Source organism: Diabrotica virgifera, chromosome 5 (genome assembly GCF_917563875.1).
Source record: "Diabrotica virgifera virgifera chromosome 5, PGI_DIABVI_V3a".
Taxonomy (NCBI): Eukaryota; Metazoa; Arthropoda; class Insecta; order Coleoptera; family Chrysomelidae; genus Diabrotica; species Diabrotica virgifera.
In genome coordinates this window covers 139,388,835-139,406,090 of record NC_065447.1, presented here as the reverse complement: position 1 = coordinate 139,406,090, position 17,256 = coordinate 139,388,835, and the positions used below count along the sequence as shown (strand labels likewise).

The 17,256-nt window shown below is 29.6% G+C and overlaps 2 protein-coding genes across 7 annotated transcripts in view; one reads left to right on the top strand and one right to left on the bottom strand.

Annotated features, from left to right (window-relative positions):
• Positions 1–17,256, top strand: part of LOC114333175 (uncharacterized) — a 412,711-nt gene that overhangs the window by 192,404 nt on the left and 203,051 nt on the right. The window lies entirely within an intron of this gene.
• The window catches only part of LOC114333172 (paxillin-B), a 289,103-nt gene that overhangs the window by 82,708 nt on the left and 189,139 nt on the right, over positions 1–17,256 (bottom strand). The window contains exon 1 of one of the 5 annotated variants that reach the window (XM_028283021.2): positions 16,116–16,253. The exons of the other annotated variants lie outside the window; for them this stretch is intronic. Within the exon in view, the coding sequence (XP_028138822.1) occupies positions 16,116–16,118 (3 nt within the window). The 5' untranslated portion in view covers positions 16,119–16,253. Of the gene's footprint in view, positions 1–16,115; positions 16,254–17,256 lie in introns of those variants that run through there. 5 annotated transcript variants of the gene reach the window in all.

The following is a 17,256-nucleotide window of genomic DNA, read 5'->3' as shown; positions in this document are numbered from 1 at the left end:
AAATGGATTTTTCAGTTGAAAAGAGGATGAAAAACTAAATTTAGTGGTATACTTTGAATTTTTGGCAAAATGATTTTTCTAGTCAAATTTTGAATTTAAATTCTGAAATTATGTGAATTTCGAGAGCTCTAAGTAGAAAAAAATTTAAATACAGCTTACAACTTGTCAACCGCACTGTATATTCATTTTATATTTAACACGCGAATATTCATTTAGGTTTCCAATCAATTAATTTATTTACAAATAAAAAAAATCCGGGTCCGGATTAAAAAATATTGTATAAATGTTCCGACTCAAAAAAACAACATGTATATTAATTTTTTTTAAAATGGATTTTGTATTTGAAAAGAGGCTGAAAAACTAAATTTAATGGTATACTTTGAATTTGAATTTTGAATTTGAATTCTGAAATTATGTGAATTGCGAAGCTCAAAGTAAAAAAAATTAATAATTTAATTAAAACATTAATATGATTTAATTTTAATTAATACTATTATTTAATCTAAATTGGTAAAATATTAACATTTTGACACATAACAATAATTTTTGATGGTGGTAATTTTGAATAAGTACTTTAGTTCTGAATAGTTATGCTGCACATTTTCTCTGTTTTGTTATAATTTTTAGATACTTTGTTGATTAAAGTGATGTATTCTTTATTGACGCTTTATTATTTATTCATTGTTTAAAAATGAATATTCGCCATAAACTATTTGTCAGAGATAATAAAAAAACACTGAAATGTTTTAACATTTTACCAATTTAGATTAAATAATGGTATTAATTAAAATTAAGTCGCATTTTAATTTTTTCTACTTAGAGCTCTCGCAATTGACATAATTTCAGAATTCAAATTCAAAATTTTATCAGAAAAATCATTTTGCCGAAAATTCAAAGTATACCACTAAATTTAGTTTTTCATCATCTTGTCAAATGCAAAATCCATTAAAAAAATAATAATATACAGGGTGTTTTGTTGGGTCGGAACATTTTTACAATATTTTTTAATCCAGACCTGGATTTTTTATAATTGTAAATAAAATAATTGATTGGACACCTAAAAGAATATTCGCGTGTTAAATATAAAATAAATATACAGTGCGGTGGACAAGTTGTAAATTGTATTTTTTTTTCTACTTAGAGCTCTCACAATTCACATACATAATTTCAGAATTCAAATTCAAAATTTGGCCAGAAAAATCGTTTTGCCGAAAATTCAACGTATACCATTAAATTTAGTTTTTCACCCTCTTTTCAACTAAAAAACCATTTTAAAAAACTTTAATATACAGGGTGTTTTTTGGGGTCGGAACATTTTTACAATATTTTTTAATCCAGACCTGGATTTTTTATAATTGTAAATAAAATAATTGATTGGACACCTAAAAGAATATTCGCGTGTTAAATATAAAATAAATATAGTGGGGTTTTCTTCTTCCCAATAATGACTATTTCGCCAATTAAAAACCCCTCGTCGTCTGGTAAAAGTTGCTTCGTCGGTGAACATAATATTCTTAATAAAGTGTCTGTCATTGCGATGTTTATTCAGAATACGTTGGCAAAACTGTAACCGTCGTGGAAGATCTGTTGGAAGTAAAATTTGAACAGGAGTGAAGTGATAAGGATGAAGGTTCTCTTTTTTAGAATTCTAACAATACACGACTGACTTACTCCTGTTGCTGCTGATAGATGTCGTGAACTTATTTCAGGATTTTCATCTATTCGAACCAAAAGTTCATCTTCTTGATTAGGTGTGATTTGTTTCGGTCGACCACCCCGATTTTTAGTGTGAAATGACCCAGTTTCACCTAAACTACGATATAATCTTGCAAAAGTTTTGTGATTTGGTTGCCTTCTGTTTGCGTATAACATTCCATACCTTCTGGCTGCCGAGCGACCGCAAAAATTTTCTTGTGCGTATACGCAAATCATATCTCGCATTTCTTCATTAGTAAAATGATTGTGACGAGGCATTTCAATCAAAAAAGTAATGATTACTTTTAAAAAATGCAACACTACACTACACTGTCACATCAAAAATAATTTACTCTGAACAAATGACATTTACCAACAACAATTATCTGACAGTCCAAAGCATACTTTTCATAAATGAAATAATATTTGAAATCCTTTTTTAAGACTCTAAGCAGTTCGACTGCGTTTTTATCGAAAACGGTTGAAATTATCATGTTTAAACAAGAGTACCAACTTTACGTAAAAATGATGTTTACGTCATATTTTCTAATAAAAATTACTAAAAAGTTTCATCAGAAAAAGTTTAGACTCAATTGATCATCAGGAATGATCCACGTGGCGCCCTCTATGACAAAACGTAAAATTGTAAATAAAATACTATTTCTTGTCTAAGATTATGCCTCTGTGCCAATTTTGATAGCAATTTATAAATATACAGGGAAACTATTAGCAAAAAACGAAAAACAAAAATTAATTTTAACACCCTGTATCTTTTTTCTCAGCAACATTTTATTAAAGCATATTTGGCCCAATAGCCATATTTTGGTCCAAATAACCTGTCCTTAGTCTATGTCCCAATAGTTATGACTCACCCTGTATAAAGTGGTCTAAAAGATTGGTTTTAATTAAATTAATTGAGACAAAAAGAAGAATGTATGTAATTTATTTAATTCGAAATACATATTACTGTTGCCAGAAAATAGGAAAAAAATGTTTATTTGACAAACAAATATTTTTCTTCGCTTAAATTCAATATTATAGCGGCCACCCACCTTCCTCTTGGCAGTTTAAACACTTGATTTAAGCGAAAAGCAAGGTTTATTTCTAAAATAAACATTTTTTTTTGTTTTCTGCAACAGTAAGCAGTAATATGTATTTAGAATTAATTAAATTACATACATTCTTCTTTTTGTGTCAATTAATTTAATTAAAAAAACATTTTTTAGAGCACCTTGTATAAATAATTATGTTAGTGTTTATATTACTGAATAGAGAATTAAATAACCTTGCAAATGAGCTATTACACGACTCCTATTCTCAATTGAAAAAATCATTGATTACGTCATCACGCCCAAATGGATGACGTCACTAGTATGATATATATGCCAAAAAATCATAGTTTAAAAGTAAAAATCGACATATTTCAGGATTTTTTCTTGAAGTCACCGGTTTACGAAATAATGAATTTATTCCAACCTTTATGTGCTCACTGTATGTATCTATCTACATTACTGTATACCGCAAAGATACTGCACGCGTCTCGATATTTCGCGTCACGCTAAATATTATTTTGGGCCAGTGCAAAAACATCACACCGAGCGTAAGAGGTAGGTATTCACTTCAAAAATTGGTATTCATATGAGATGAAAATGGTTCACGACATGAAGATGATGCAGACAGACAAACGGAATATTGTGAAATTATGACCACCACTCTCGAACAAAATTCCGATTAATTGAATTATGTTTGCTTCATTGATTAAGCTAAACTTTAATTGAATGGCCACGTCCACCGTCAGAATGTCAGGTAGTCTGATATATAACTCCTCGTTTGTTTCGTGACGGTAGTACATAATTACCGGAAAAGTTAAATGTATGGGCAGGTATATTGGGTAATTATTTTGTAATTCATTGATGGAAATTTAAACGGCGAGAAATACCTCAATATCTACTTCTCGGCGAGAAATAAATAATAACTGCACCAATCGACATAATCACAAATCATCCACAAGATTTTCACCAAGACATCATTTTCCGACAAGAATGTGACCACCGAATCTTATCTATTAGATTTTTTCTTGCAGGGTTACCTAGAGTTATATAAAAATGTAGCCACATAACTAGATAAGTATTACAAAATTGAAAAGAAAAAAAATAGATTATACTACTGTCAAAGGGTGAATAGTAAATGTTTTAAACACCTAATAAACTAAAATTTTTAGTTTTTATTATTCAATTTTATTAATATACCTATAGAAACATTTTTACTATTTAATCAGTTAATAAATAAAGAAACATTAATATTGTAATGTAATAGATATATTTTGTGTCACATAACCCCTTTTGCTATTTAAAAAAATGTTATTAGTCGTTTTTTTATTTTAGGGTTTAGAGTTTAGGAGTTTTTGATTGAGTTTCTAAATTTATTTTTTAAGGTTGTAGTTACTATTTGTTTTAATTTATGATCCAAAATTTTTTGCATATCTTTGTATTTTGTTTCAAATATATCAAAATCTTTTATGAAATCAAATAGTACCTACTAATCGATTTGGTATTATTTATGGCTAGATATAAGAAAAAATGTATTATTGAAATTTAATGCTACGCCACTGGCTCTTATAATAGTTGCTATAACAAACGTTTATATTTAACCTGCTGCCACTAAAAGTATGCAGGTCTCAAGACGTGTATTACCAACTGTTAATAAGTATCTTAAAACACATAATTTTAACAAATACATACACAACAATCAACAGTTATTGGCTAATAATATTTTTATTGCGTTCGCGATTCATGACAAATAGTAGTATTAAATTTAGACACTGTATTATTGAGCTTTTTTACATGGCTGCTTTTTTTACATCACGAGCATAATATATACGCTCAAGTGCAAAAAGACACCTGTTGGAGATGTCACTTATAGATTGGGTATGGATTTAAGGAGGACCATTAAATGTAAAGATTCCATCAGTGAAGAAATTTAGGAATTAATTAATGAGTAAGGCACATCAAAGAAACATGAAACGTAAATTACGTTTCATGGAAATAAACCACTGCTAAACAAATATATGTCCGGCCATTTATGAAACTCTCCGAAAATAAAAATGTGTCATGAGCATGAATCACACTCGTTTCATTGGTAGGCGGACTTTGAGATTTGTTTAGCAGTGTTTTCTTTTCGTGAAACATGTTTTTCGTTTCATGTTTCATGTTTTTCGTTTCATGTTTCTTTGGTGTGCGGCTTGGCTAACATAGCTAATGCGCATAGTTTTCGAAGCGGATAATCCAACAAAGTCTAGGACTCTAAATAAACTAAGAGTTTTAGTACACACAGTTGACAGGTTGTTCTTTATAATGACTTTCTAAAGGTTACTCCTTAAAGTTAAAAACTACTTTTAGTAACTAAAGTAACCTGCGATAATGAGTGCCATCGTAGAACGACTAAGCCGGATAAACAAATAACTCATGAAGAACAAAAATGGTGATTGTAGACAGGGCAAATAATAATCTACCGCAACTTACTAAGTCCCTGGAACGACGCCTACTTCCATTGGAAATGGAATTCTGAAGATCAGCTAAAAAATCAAGACTTAAAAGAATACAAAATGACCAAATAAGAAATATAATGGTCAAGTCAACCATCATAGATGAAACTCAAAGGAGACAACTGATCTGGTATGGTCATGTAGATAGGGAAAGAAGGAAGGGAGGAAGGCCGAAACAATCCTGGCTAAGCGCCATTTAGAATGCAATGTCAGAAAGGAACCTTTACCCTGACGAATAGATCAATCGACGAAGCTTGAAACTAGGAACCGGAAGGCGAAGAACGCTATAAAAAACCGGTAAAATAAAAAATACATACACCATTTGGCGAATTTCGAAATATAGTCGGTTCGCTAAACTCAGACACAACTGGCTAGTCATTTTAGCAGGTAATTTGGCCAGTTTGGTAAAATTGGTGAACAAATAATTACTAAATAGTTAAAAATTACTAAATACTTAGTAATTTTGACAATTTTGGCAAAATTATCAAAAAACAAAAAAATTACCTACTAAAATCCCTAGTCAGTTGTGTCTGAGTTTAGCGAACCGACTATATTCTGGGCTGATTATCGGAGAATAGGCCATTTTTGGGAAAAGTTATTTACCAGCCATTTTATTGCTGGAATCGAATCTTATGATTGTATATATTAATAATATAGGTATGCAAAGTCCGAAGATAGTGTGCTACTGTTTTTATAAACAAAATGGCGCCCGAAAATCGTGTTTTTTTCAATTTTTGCTCTATAACTCCAAAGATTTTAACTTTACACCAAAAACACTCAAATAAAAATTCACTGCAATTAAATTCTGCATAGAGACTTGTTTTTTCCGATTTATTTCGACGAAAACCTTTGCCCGGAAAAGCGGGTTTTCCAACAAAATCTTTAATTTTCAACTAAACTTTTAGATAATTAATTGTTAATCAATAATTAAATAACTTGGTAATGTAAAAGTATTTTTTGTATAGATTATAATTCCAGAAGCCGATGGAAATTACATGAACAGCTTAGCAACAATTGAATTGTTAATAAAAAATTTACGGTCGCTATAATCACGACAATAATTATGATGCATAAGAATAACTATGATTTTTTCATAAAAAGACACTATACCTATCTGATGTACTTTACAGAATTGAAATTGGACTATTTACGCAGCCTCAGGAATATTTTAAAATTATAAAAAATTTTTTGGGTTATAAACAAATAATAGAATATCTTGGGAAATATTAAACTAAATTAAATTGCAAAAACGGTATTCGAAAAACAGCGACAGGACGCTTCTTTTAAAAGAAAAAACGTTTAATTATATTGAGTATTTCCTGAGATATAACCGGTGAAAGTTGACCGGAATTTACGGCAAAGATATAAACAATAGGATCATAATTTTTAAACCATCACCTTTTTATTTTTGTCCTCTTTCTCCACACCAATTTTCATATCATTAAAATACTCATAACATATATTACTATAATAAAAACTATCGATAATACGTGTGAAAATTGCCAAAAATAGCAAAATTCCAATCAAAAATTAGGTTGGAGAAAATGTAACCCTCAAAGTTCAAGATCGGTATACGTTAAAAAAAATGGCTTTCCATGGAGCAATTTCCTTCATTCTTTTTTTGTTCCCAAGTACCTCGAGTAGAGCCATCGAATTAACGCATTATTAAATGTCAGACTTGCTTTTGTTTTGTTATAATAAATTAATTTATTTATTATAACACAAAATTTTAATTTGTTTAAATAAAAATTGTTTAAATAATTATACAGGTTTCAAATAAGAATATTTATGTTTTTAACTTTAAAAGATACACTTGTAGTAAGTTTATCTAAAAAAAGCCTACAACTGGAAAAAATATGTAGTTATCTCTTCTTATAAATAAATTAATCTATTATAACAAAACAAAAGCAAGTTTGACATTTAATAATGCGTTAGTTCGATGGCTCTACTCGAGTTATTTGGGAACAAAAAAATAATGAAGGAAATTGCTCCATGGGAAGCCGAGAAAATGCATTTTTTTAACGTATACCGATTTTGAACTTTGAGGGTTACATTTTCTCCAACCTAATTTTTGATTGGAATTTTGCTGTTTGTGGCAATTTTCACACGTATTAACGATATGTTTTATTATAATAATATATGTTATGAGTATTTTAGAGATATGAAAATTGGTGTGGTGAAAGAGGACAAAAATAAAAACTGACGGTTTAAAAATTATGATTATATTGTTTATATCTTTGCCGTAAATTCCGGTCAACTTTCATCGTTGTATCTCAGGAACCACTCGTCGTACTTAAACGTTTTTTCTTTTAAAAGAAGCGTCCTGCCGCTATTTTTCGAATAACGTTTTTACAATTTAATTTAGTTTAATATTTCCTGAGATATTCTATTTGTTTATAAGCCAAAAAATTGTTTATAATTTTAAAATATTCCTGAGGCTGCTTAAATAATCCAATTTCAATTCTGTAAAGTACATTAAATAGGCATGGTGTCTCTTTATGAAAAAAATCATAGTTATTCTTACGCATCATAATTATTGTCGTTATTATAGCGACCGTAAATTTTTAATCAACAATTTAATTGTTGTTAAACTGTTCATTCAATTTCCATCGGCTTCTGGAATTCTGGAAATTTATACGAAAAGGGCTTTTACATTACCAAGTCATTTAATTATTGATTAACAATTACTTATCTAAAATTTTAATGTTGTTCTGAAGCTATTTCCTTGTGGCATTTTTATGATTAATTATTGATATGGGAAATAAGCCACAATTAAAATGAAAAAAATTATTTTATTAACGTTTCGACGCCCAAATCGGGTGCCGTTTTCAAAATACAAAATATTAGTGTTGTTGCTAAGCAAAAAAATTCTTCTAATAATTTATTTAATCTCACTCATTTATATTGGCAATTCAGACATATATTATATATTTTAAAGTAGAAGACTTTAAAATGATATTGCCAATATTTATGAGTTGCGTTCCTGGGACGACTTACTGAAAGATAGTTCATTCGATTACATGAAATTAACCCCAACTCAAGAATATCCGTCATAAAAAATTATAGCATGTGATATGTCTTTAAAAAGACAACCAAATGCAACGACAGTAAAATTCTCGAGTTAGAGACTTCATAGTAAATCACAAGGGAAAACCAGGAAAAACTTTAGTTGAAAATTAAAGATTTTGTTGGAAAAACCCGCTTTTTCCGGGGAAAGTTTTCGTCGAAGTGAATCGGAAAAAACACGTCTCTATGCAGAAATTAATTGCGGTGAATTTTTATTTGGGTGTTTTTGGTGTAAAGTTAAAATCTTTGGAGTTATAGAGCAAAAATTGAAAAAAACACGATTTTCGGGCGCCATTTTGTTTATAAAAAAGTAGCACACTATCTGCGGACTTTGCATACCTATATTATTAATACATACAATATTAAGACTCGATTCCATCAATAAAATTGCTGGTAAATAACTTTTCCTTGTATTTTGCTAATTAGCCCAGAGCAGAGTAATAGTAGACGTTTATACTTACATATACCTACCCGTGATAATCAACAATGACAATTACTCGTCAGAAATCGAGCGTAATGGACCAAACTGCAACAGCTAAATTAATTGAAATATGGAAAGACTGAAAAATTAACAAAGAATACTAAGCTCAGGTTAGTCAATATTTTCCCATTGCTAAATACGTAGCTGAAACACGAAACACGGACGCTCAAAAAAATTGATAAAAGTAAGGTCGATGCCCTCGAAAAGTGGGTTTACAGAAGAATTCTACGCCTGTCCTGGACACAACGCAGAACCAACCTTTCAATGCTGGAAGAGCTTCATATAAAAGAGATTCTCTTAAAATAAGTAAACCATTCATACCTAAATTATTTCAGCCACATAGCCAAAAGAATGGGTAATGGGTACCACGGAACTATTGGTAGTAGAAGGAAAGGTAGAAGGCCAAAGACCAATAGTAAGATCTCCAATACGATGTACAGACCAAATTAAGACTGATGGGAAAATTTGTACATGGAGCCATCCATCTGGCACAGGATCGCAACCAATTTGACAGCAAGCTAATAATATTTAGACTGTTACCACGCTCTAACAAGGACTCAAGGAATTAGGAGGAGGATCACCAAAAACCATACACAAATTTATACTATTATTACAAAACTGACTTTACTATTTTATTATTTATGTTTTTAGGCACTAAGTTTAATGTTAGTTGACTTTATTTATTTTTAATAACTTACTTCTAAACAAATGAAAGACACTGAATTTATATCTTTTATTTTACAAACGATATCTAATTTATTTATTACACCAAAACTAATAATTTATTTACATAATTACAAATTTATCCGCGCCGGATACATATCAAAATACACCGACGTATTCAAATTCACAACTGACTTACTAATTCCAAAAACCCCTATTTTATTTATACATTATTACAATGTTCCAGAATAAGAAAGATTATTACGGAAGAATTCATCTTATTCTAGAATATCAATCGAAGGGTTATTTACATAAATATCAAATAAGCATTTTCTAGAAAGACACACGCTCTAACAAGGACTCAAGGAATTAGGAGGAGGATCACCAAAAACCATACACAAATTTATACTATTATTACAAAACTGACTTTACTATTTTATTATTTATGTTTTTAGGCACTAAGTTTAATGTTAGTTGACTTTATTTATTTTTAATAACTTACTTCTAAACAAATGAAAGACACTGAATTTATATCTTTTATTTTACAAACTACGATATCTAATTTATTTATTACACCAAAACTAATAATTTATTTACATAATTACAAATTTATCCGCGCCGGATACATATCAAAATACACCGACGTATTCAAATTCACAACTGACTTACTAATTCCAAAAACCCCTATTTTATTTATACATTATTACAATGTTCCAGAATAAGAAAGATTATTACGGAAGAATTCATCTTATTCTAGAATATCAATCGAAGGGTTATTTACATAAATATCAAATAAGCATTTTCTAGAAAGAAATATCAAAGTTAATATACCTGTTAAAAAGGTCCCCCTTTTAAATGCATTCATAATTCAAATTCGGTAAACAAGACCCTTTTTGTTAAATTATAATAAATAGGCAAGGAGCTGAAAACAGTCGGGTGACAAAATCACGTCACACTATATTGGTTCTTCTCCCTGACTTGTTAATCCAAAGTATAAAGAGGTTCCCTAGCATTCAAGAATGTAAACAACGGCATGTATTTATAATTTTCATTAATTTACCCAATTATGTAGTCACTTATAATAGAGAGGATATGCTTTTTCTCATGAGGATTTTCAGTGCGTCACAGTTTTTCGATTTCATTCTAACGCATTAAATTGTATGTGACCGAAAAAAACGCACGTCGGTGATTACATTTCGTCGGTGACATTTATAACATTTATTCTAGTTGTCAATAGATGGCGCCATAATCGAAAATAAAATAATTTGCGAATTATATAATATATCTACGAATATAATCTGAACAGTTTATAAGACTACAAATCAAAGAAAATACCATTTTATAAATGCAATAAACACAATTGATTTGATTTTATGCCAAATTGCAAATAAAATGTGACATCTGTCAGATTTAACTAAAATGTCATGTCACTAAAATTTATATTATCACGGACTTACCTTTTTTTCTATCATTTGTGACGCACTGAAAAATGCTCATGAAAAGAAGCATAGAATGAAGGCTTTCGCGAACATTTTTTTGTAAGGGTACATTGTTTTCGAGTTTTATTTGCCGTGGTCTGGAATTGTTTATTCCTGACGTTTTATCCGCAACTTAACACGTTGACGGACAGAACGTCTATAGACGTCTAATTCCCATTGATGTAATGTGGCACCACATCTATAGACGTTGCAATTTTCCGTATTCTACTTTGCAAAGTACATAATATAGTGTCACAACACTTGCTTATACATTTAACGCACTGTCCGTCAACGTGTTAAGCAGATATTATCCAGAGAGGTGCGGTAGTGGACGGTTAATATCTTTGAGCTCACTGATGAGCCATAAGAATGTCCATTGAGAGCCAAGAAGTTATAATTTGGTAATGTCTGTCGCAATTTCAGACGAAACGTCAGCAACAAAAAATTCAAAAATATATTGAACATTTTTAAAAAGGGTTCGATATGGTCTTTTAACAAAAGCCTTAGTCTTCATCTGAATTAAATTCTTGCATTACAATTGACTTTTATGAATTTCTCGAATATCTCTAAAAATATTGAATTTATGCAAATTTCACTTCTTCGCCTTATATTGTATAAAGTTTTTGGCATATTGTGTAAGTTTGTAAAATTTGTTTTTTATTTGGATATCGATACAAAAATTCTGAAATTTTCTCTCCTTTGCAATTATTTTTTTCAAGGTACACTTAATTGTTAAATATGTTAGATACGGTTGACTTGGTACCTATATTAAGAAAACAATGAGATTTATTTACTATTATTTGTATTATTTTTTATTTATTTCGTTAGCAACTTTTTTCAAATAATATATTGTTGCCAATAAATAAATGTTAAAAATATATCATTTGCTATTTTAGTTTATTTCTAATGATATCATGATGAGAAATTTTTATCAGGATGCTTCAAAGAGTATTTTTTCAAAGTATGAACTAAATCCACTAGGACCTAATTTCCATAGAGTTTGTGCGGGGTACTTTTCATTGTATACCAGGTGTACGAATCAAACTGTTTTTTTCTCAAAGTTCGCATTACCCTGTGGAATATTCTGGCATTTATAAAATACTGAAATTAAAACCAAGCTATAGCGTCAGGTTTTCTTAACATTCTGGTTTTTGATTCATTCGCTTATGTTGGATAATATAAAAGTTAAGTACTTCAACAACTAGCCATGTTCTTCATCAGTACAGGGTGTTTCTAAATAAGTGCGATAAACTGTAAGGGGTAATTCTGCATGAAAAAATAATGCCAGTTTGTTTTATAATCGTATGCCCGCAAATGCTTCGTTTCCGAGATAGGGGATGTTGAAATTTTTCTTACAAACTGACTATTTATTTATTTCTGTAAAACCGGTTTGGATATGCAAATGAAAATTGGTGGGTTTTAAGACGTAGTTATTGCACATTTTTCACATACAATTAAGAATTTAATGTTCACCGTTGGCGCGCATACAAGTAATATGCACGCCAATGCTGAATATAAAATTCTTAATTGTATGTCAAAAAATCCGCAATCTATCTCTTAAAACCCACCAATTTTCATTTGCATATCTTAACCCATTTTAAAGCAATAAATAAATAGTCAGTTTGTAAGAAAAATTTCAACACCCCCTATCTAATTATTATATACCTATAATTAAAAACTAAAGCAACCTGTCATTATTTTTTCATGCAGAATTACCCCTTAAAATTTGCCTCACTTATTTATAAACACCCTTTACTGATGAAGAACATGGCTAGTTGTTAAAGTACCTAACTTTTTATCGCCCAACATAAGTGAATGAATCAAAAAACATAATGTTAAGAAAACCTGAGGCTATAGTTGGGTTTTAATTTTAGTATTTTATAAATGATAGAATATTCCACAGCGTGATGCGAACTTTGAGAAAGAAACACAGTTTGATTCGTACACCCGGTATACAATGAAAATTTATCTGTTTAGCAACAATATCGAGCTATAACAATCATAATCGAGCTATAACATATTTAAAAAATCACTTAAATCGGCCAACACGTTTAGGAAATACCAGACATCAAAAATGACCAAATTTTTAATTGGGCGGATTTCTATGCACGCAAGTTTATTTGCAATTAAAAATCACACTAAATTTTCTCTTTTATTTTCACTTCTGTAACTTATTAAAATAAACATTATAGAAGTTTTCAGGGACTTTCGGCCCTCGGAAATAATGTAATCCATTCTGCGTTTAAATTTTTCAAAAATATTTATTAGTTTTCTCAGGTTTCGAAAAAAATGAATACATTTAACACATTATAAATTTGGACATGGGTCAAAATTTTGCATCTTGCTTCGTTTCCCTTATACTCTGGGCTAATTAGCAAAATACAAGGAAAAGTTATTTACCAGCAATTTTATTGCTGGTTTATAGATATGCAAAGTCCGCAGATGGTGTGCTACTTTTTTTATAAACAAAATGGCGCCCGAAAATCGTGTTTTTTTCAATTTTTGCTCTATAACTCCAAAGATTTTAACTTTAGACCAAAAACACCCAAATAAAAATTCACCACAATTAAATTCTGCATAGAGACGTGTTTTTTTCGATTTACTTCGACGAAAACTTTCCCCGGAAAAAGCGGGTTTTTCCAACAAAATCTTTAAGTTTCAACTAAACTTTTAGATAAGGAGTTGTTAATAAATAATTAAATAACTTGATAAAGTAAAAACGCTTTACGCATATATTATAATTTCAGAAGTCTACGGAAATTGAATGAACAGTTTAGCAACAATTAAAATGTTAATTAAAAATTTACGGTCGCTATAATAACGACAATAATTATGATGCATAAGAATAACTATGATTTTTTCATAAAAAGACACTATACCTATCTAATGTACTTTACAGAATTGAAATTGGACTATTTAAGCGGCCTCAGGAATATTTTAAAATTATTAACAATTTTTTGGTTTATAAACAAATAGAATATCTCGAGAAATATTAAACTAAATTAAATTGTGAAAACGGTTTTCGAAAGACAGCGTCAGGATGCTTCTTTTAAAAGGAAAAAACGTTTAATTATAACGAGTGGTTCCTGAGATACAACCGGTCAAAATTGACCGGAATTTACGGCAAAGATATAAACAATAGGATCGTAATTTTCAAACCATCACCTTTTTATTTTTGTCCTCTTTCTCCACACCAATTTTCATATCTTTAAAATCCTCATAACATATATTATTATAATAAAAACTATCGATAATACGTGTGAAAATTGCCAAAAATAGCAAAATTCCAATCAAAAATTAGGTTGGAGAAAATGTAACCCTCAAAGTTCAAAATCGGTATACGTTAACAAAATGCATTTTCTCGGCTTCCCATGGAGCAATTTCCTTCATTCTTTTTTTGTTCCCTAATAACTCGAGTAGAGCCATCGAACTAATGCATTATTAAATGTCAAACTTGCTTTTGTTGTGTTATAATAGATTAATTTATTTATAAGAACAGAAAATTACATATTTTCTCCAGTTGTAGGCTTTTTTTAGATAAACTTACTACAAGTGTACCTTTTAAAGTTAAAAACATAAGTATTCTCATTTGAAAGCTGTATAATTATTTAAACAATTTTTATTTAAACAAATTAAAATATTGTATTATAATAAATAAATTAATTTATTATAACAAAACGAAAGCAAGTTTGACATTTAATAATACGTTAGTTCAATGGCTCTACTCGAGTTACTTGGGAACAAAAAAAGAATGAAGGAAATTGCTCCATGGGAAGCCGAGAAAATGCATTTTTTTTAACGTATACCGATTTTGAACTTTGAGGGTTACATTTTCTCCAACCTAATTTTTGATTGGAATTTTGCTATTTTTGGCAATTTTCACACGTATTATCGATAGTTTTTATTATAATAATATATGTTATGAGGATTTTAAAGATATGAAAATTGGTGTGGAGAAAGAGGACAAAAATAAAAAGGTGAGGTTTGAAAATTATGATCCTATTGTTTATATCTTTGCCGTAAATTTAGGTCAAGTTTGACCGGTTGTATCTCAGGAACCACTCGTCCTAGTTAAACGTTTTTTCTTTTAAAAGAAGCATCCTACCGCTGTCTTTCGAATACCGTTTTCACAATTTAATTTAGTTTAGTATTTCCTGAGATATTCTAATTGTTTATAAGCCAAAAAAATTGTTTATAATTTTAAAATATTCCTGAGGCCGCTTAAATAGTCCAATTTCAATTCTGTAAAGTACATTAGATAGGTATAGTGTCTTTTTATGAAAAAATCATAGTTATTCTTATGCATCATAATTATTGTCGTTATTACAGCGACCGTAAATTTTTAATTAACATTTCAATTGTTGCTAAACTGTTTATTCAATTTCCATCGGCTTCTGGAATTATAATATATGCGGAAAGGGCTTTTACGTTACCAAGTTATTTAATTATTGATTAACAACTACTTATCTAAAAGTTTAGTTGAAAATTAAAGATTTTGTTGGAAAAAACCGCTTTTTCCAGGGAAAGTTTTCGTCGAAGTAAATCGGAAAAAACACGTCTCTATGCAGAATTTAATTGCGGTGAATTTATATTTGAATATTTTTTGTCTAAAGTTAAAATCTTTAGAGTTATAGAGCAAAAATTGAAAAAAACACGATTTTCGGGCGCCATTTTGTTTATAAAAAAAGTAGCACACTATCTGCGGACTTTGCATATCTATATTATTAATACATACAATAATAAGATTCGATTCCAGCAATAAAATTGCTGGTAAATAACTTTTCCCAAAAATTGCATATTCTCCGATAATCAGCCCAGACTATTAAGGATGAGTATCTTTTGAATTTAATTTAAATCTTGTTCTGCTTGATACATAAAGTGCCGCCGCGCGAACACTCTTACGATTTTTAAAAGCGCGTCTGCCCGAGGGTTAAAAATGTTACACCAATTGCGGTATACAAATATCTAATCTAATATTTTTGTATTGATTGCTTATTGATTGTTTAAAAGACACAAGGTGTCCACTTATGGAGGTTTGAACGGACATCGAAGGGTTAAAAAAAGCAAAAGATCATAATATAAACAATTTTAAATTGACCCACAAACTTGATGACATATGAATAGTTTTTTGATATTTTGTATATCAATATTTTTATATTCAATGTTGATCAATTAAATAGGTACTTGCCATATTGTTAAATGTGGGTGTGAATTGAACAACACTGCACTTGTCACGGTACTAATCGAACAGATAGAACTAATAAAGAATCAATAAATATATAGGTACCAGGCTTATATTAAACAATGACATCACTCTTATCACATCTTGCTATCAGTAGATTAAACGACAAGTATTATGGTCATGTCTTCACTACATATACCTTGTGACCGAAAAAAATTTCGAGCTATTTATAACAATAATATTTTTACTGTCAGATCTATATTTGGGGTAAATTTAATTAACAATAATTTATTATGTATGAACCATCTGAGTATTATGTATGTATATTAATTATGACAGATTAGGAAATGAAAATGATTTATAAGAAATAATAAGATGCACACTTCCATCTTCATAATATGACCAATCAAAACCATTGTAAAGTTACTTTAGCATTAAGGTAGTAGAATAGTAAGATTTACTTATTGTAAGGTAGGTATAATCAAACGATATAAATGTTTTTGATTTACAGATCAAAATTAAAGATGAAGGTTCCTAATTTTCTAATTCATTGTGTACTAATAATGAAACCGTATGCAGTATATTCCACAAACAAGAATAAAAAACCGCTAAACGTCGTAAAAATGAGTGGCGCATACAATATTCCAGCTACAAAAGATTATATGAATATTTCGTGTCGCAAAAATGTATTTTCATTTTGATGAAAACAAAAATTATAGTTTTATTTTGAAAATGTTTCCATAATATTTGCGTTTGAAGTAAAATGCGCCACAAAAAGTAACTTTGATACAGTTTGCATTTTGAAGCTCTCTTGTGGTATGTTTCACTCCAAATTTAGCAAATATTACGTAAACATCTTTCAAAATGAAACTATAGTTTTATTTTCCATCAAAATTAAAATACATTTTTGTGTCACGTAATATTCATATCAGCTCTTTTGTAGCTGGAATATTGTGTGCGTCACTCATTTTTACGGCGTTTAACGGTTTTTTATTCTTGTATCAGGAGTTTTTCAAAGTATTTTATAAATTAAATGTATGAACTTGAATGAAATGTTTCTCGATTGCACGTTAAGCGTTATGAATAGTCGCCTTTGTCGCATTATCGTCCAAATGATCTAGTGGTTATGACACTAAACTTGTGATAA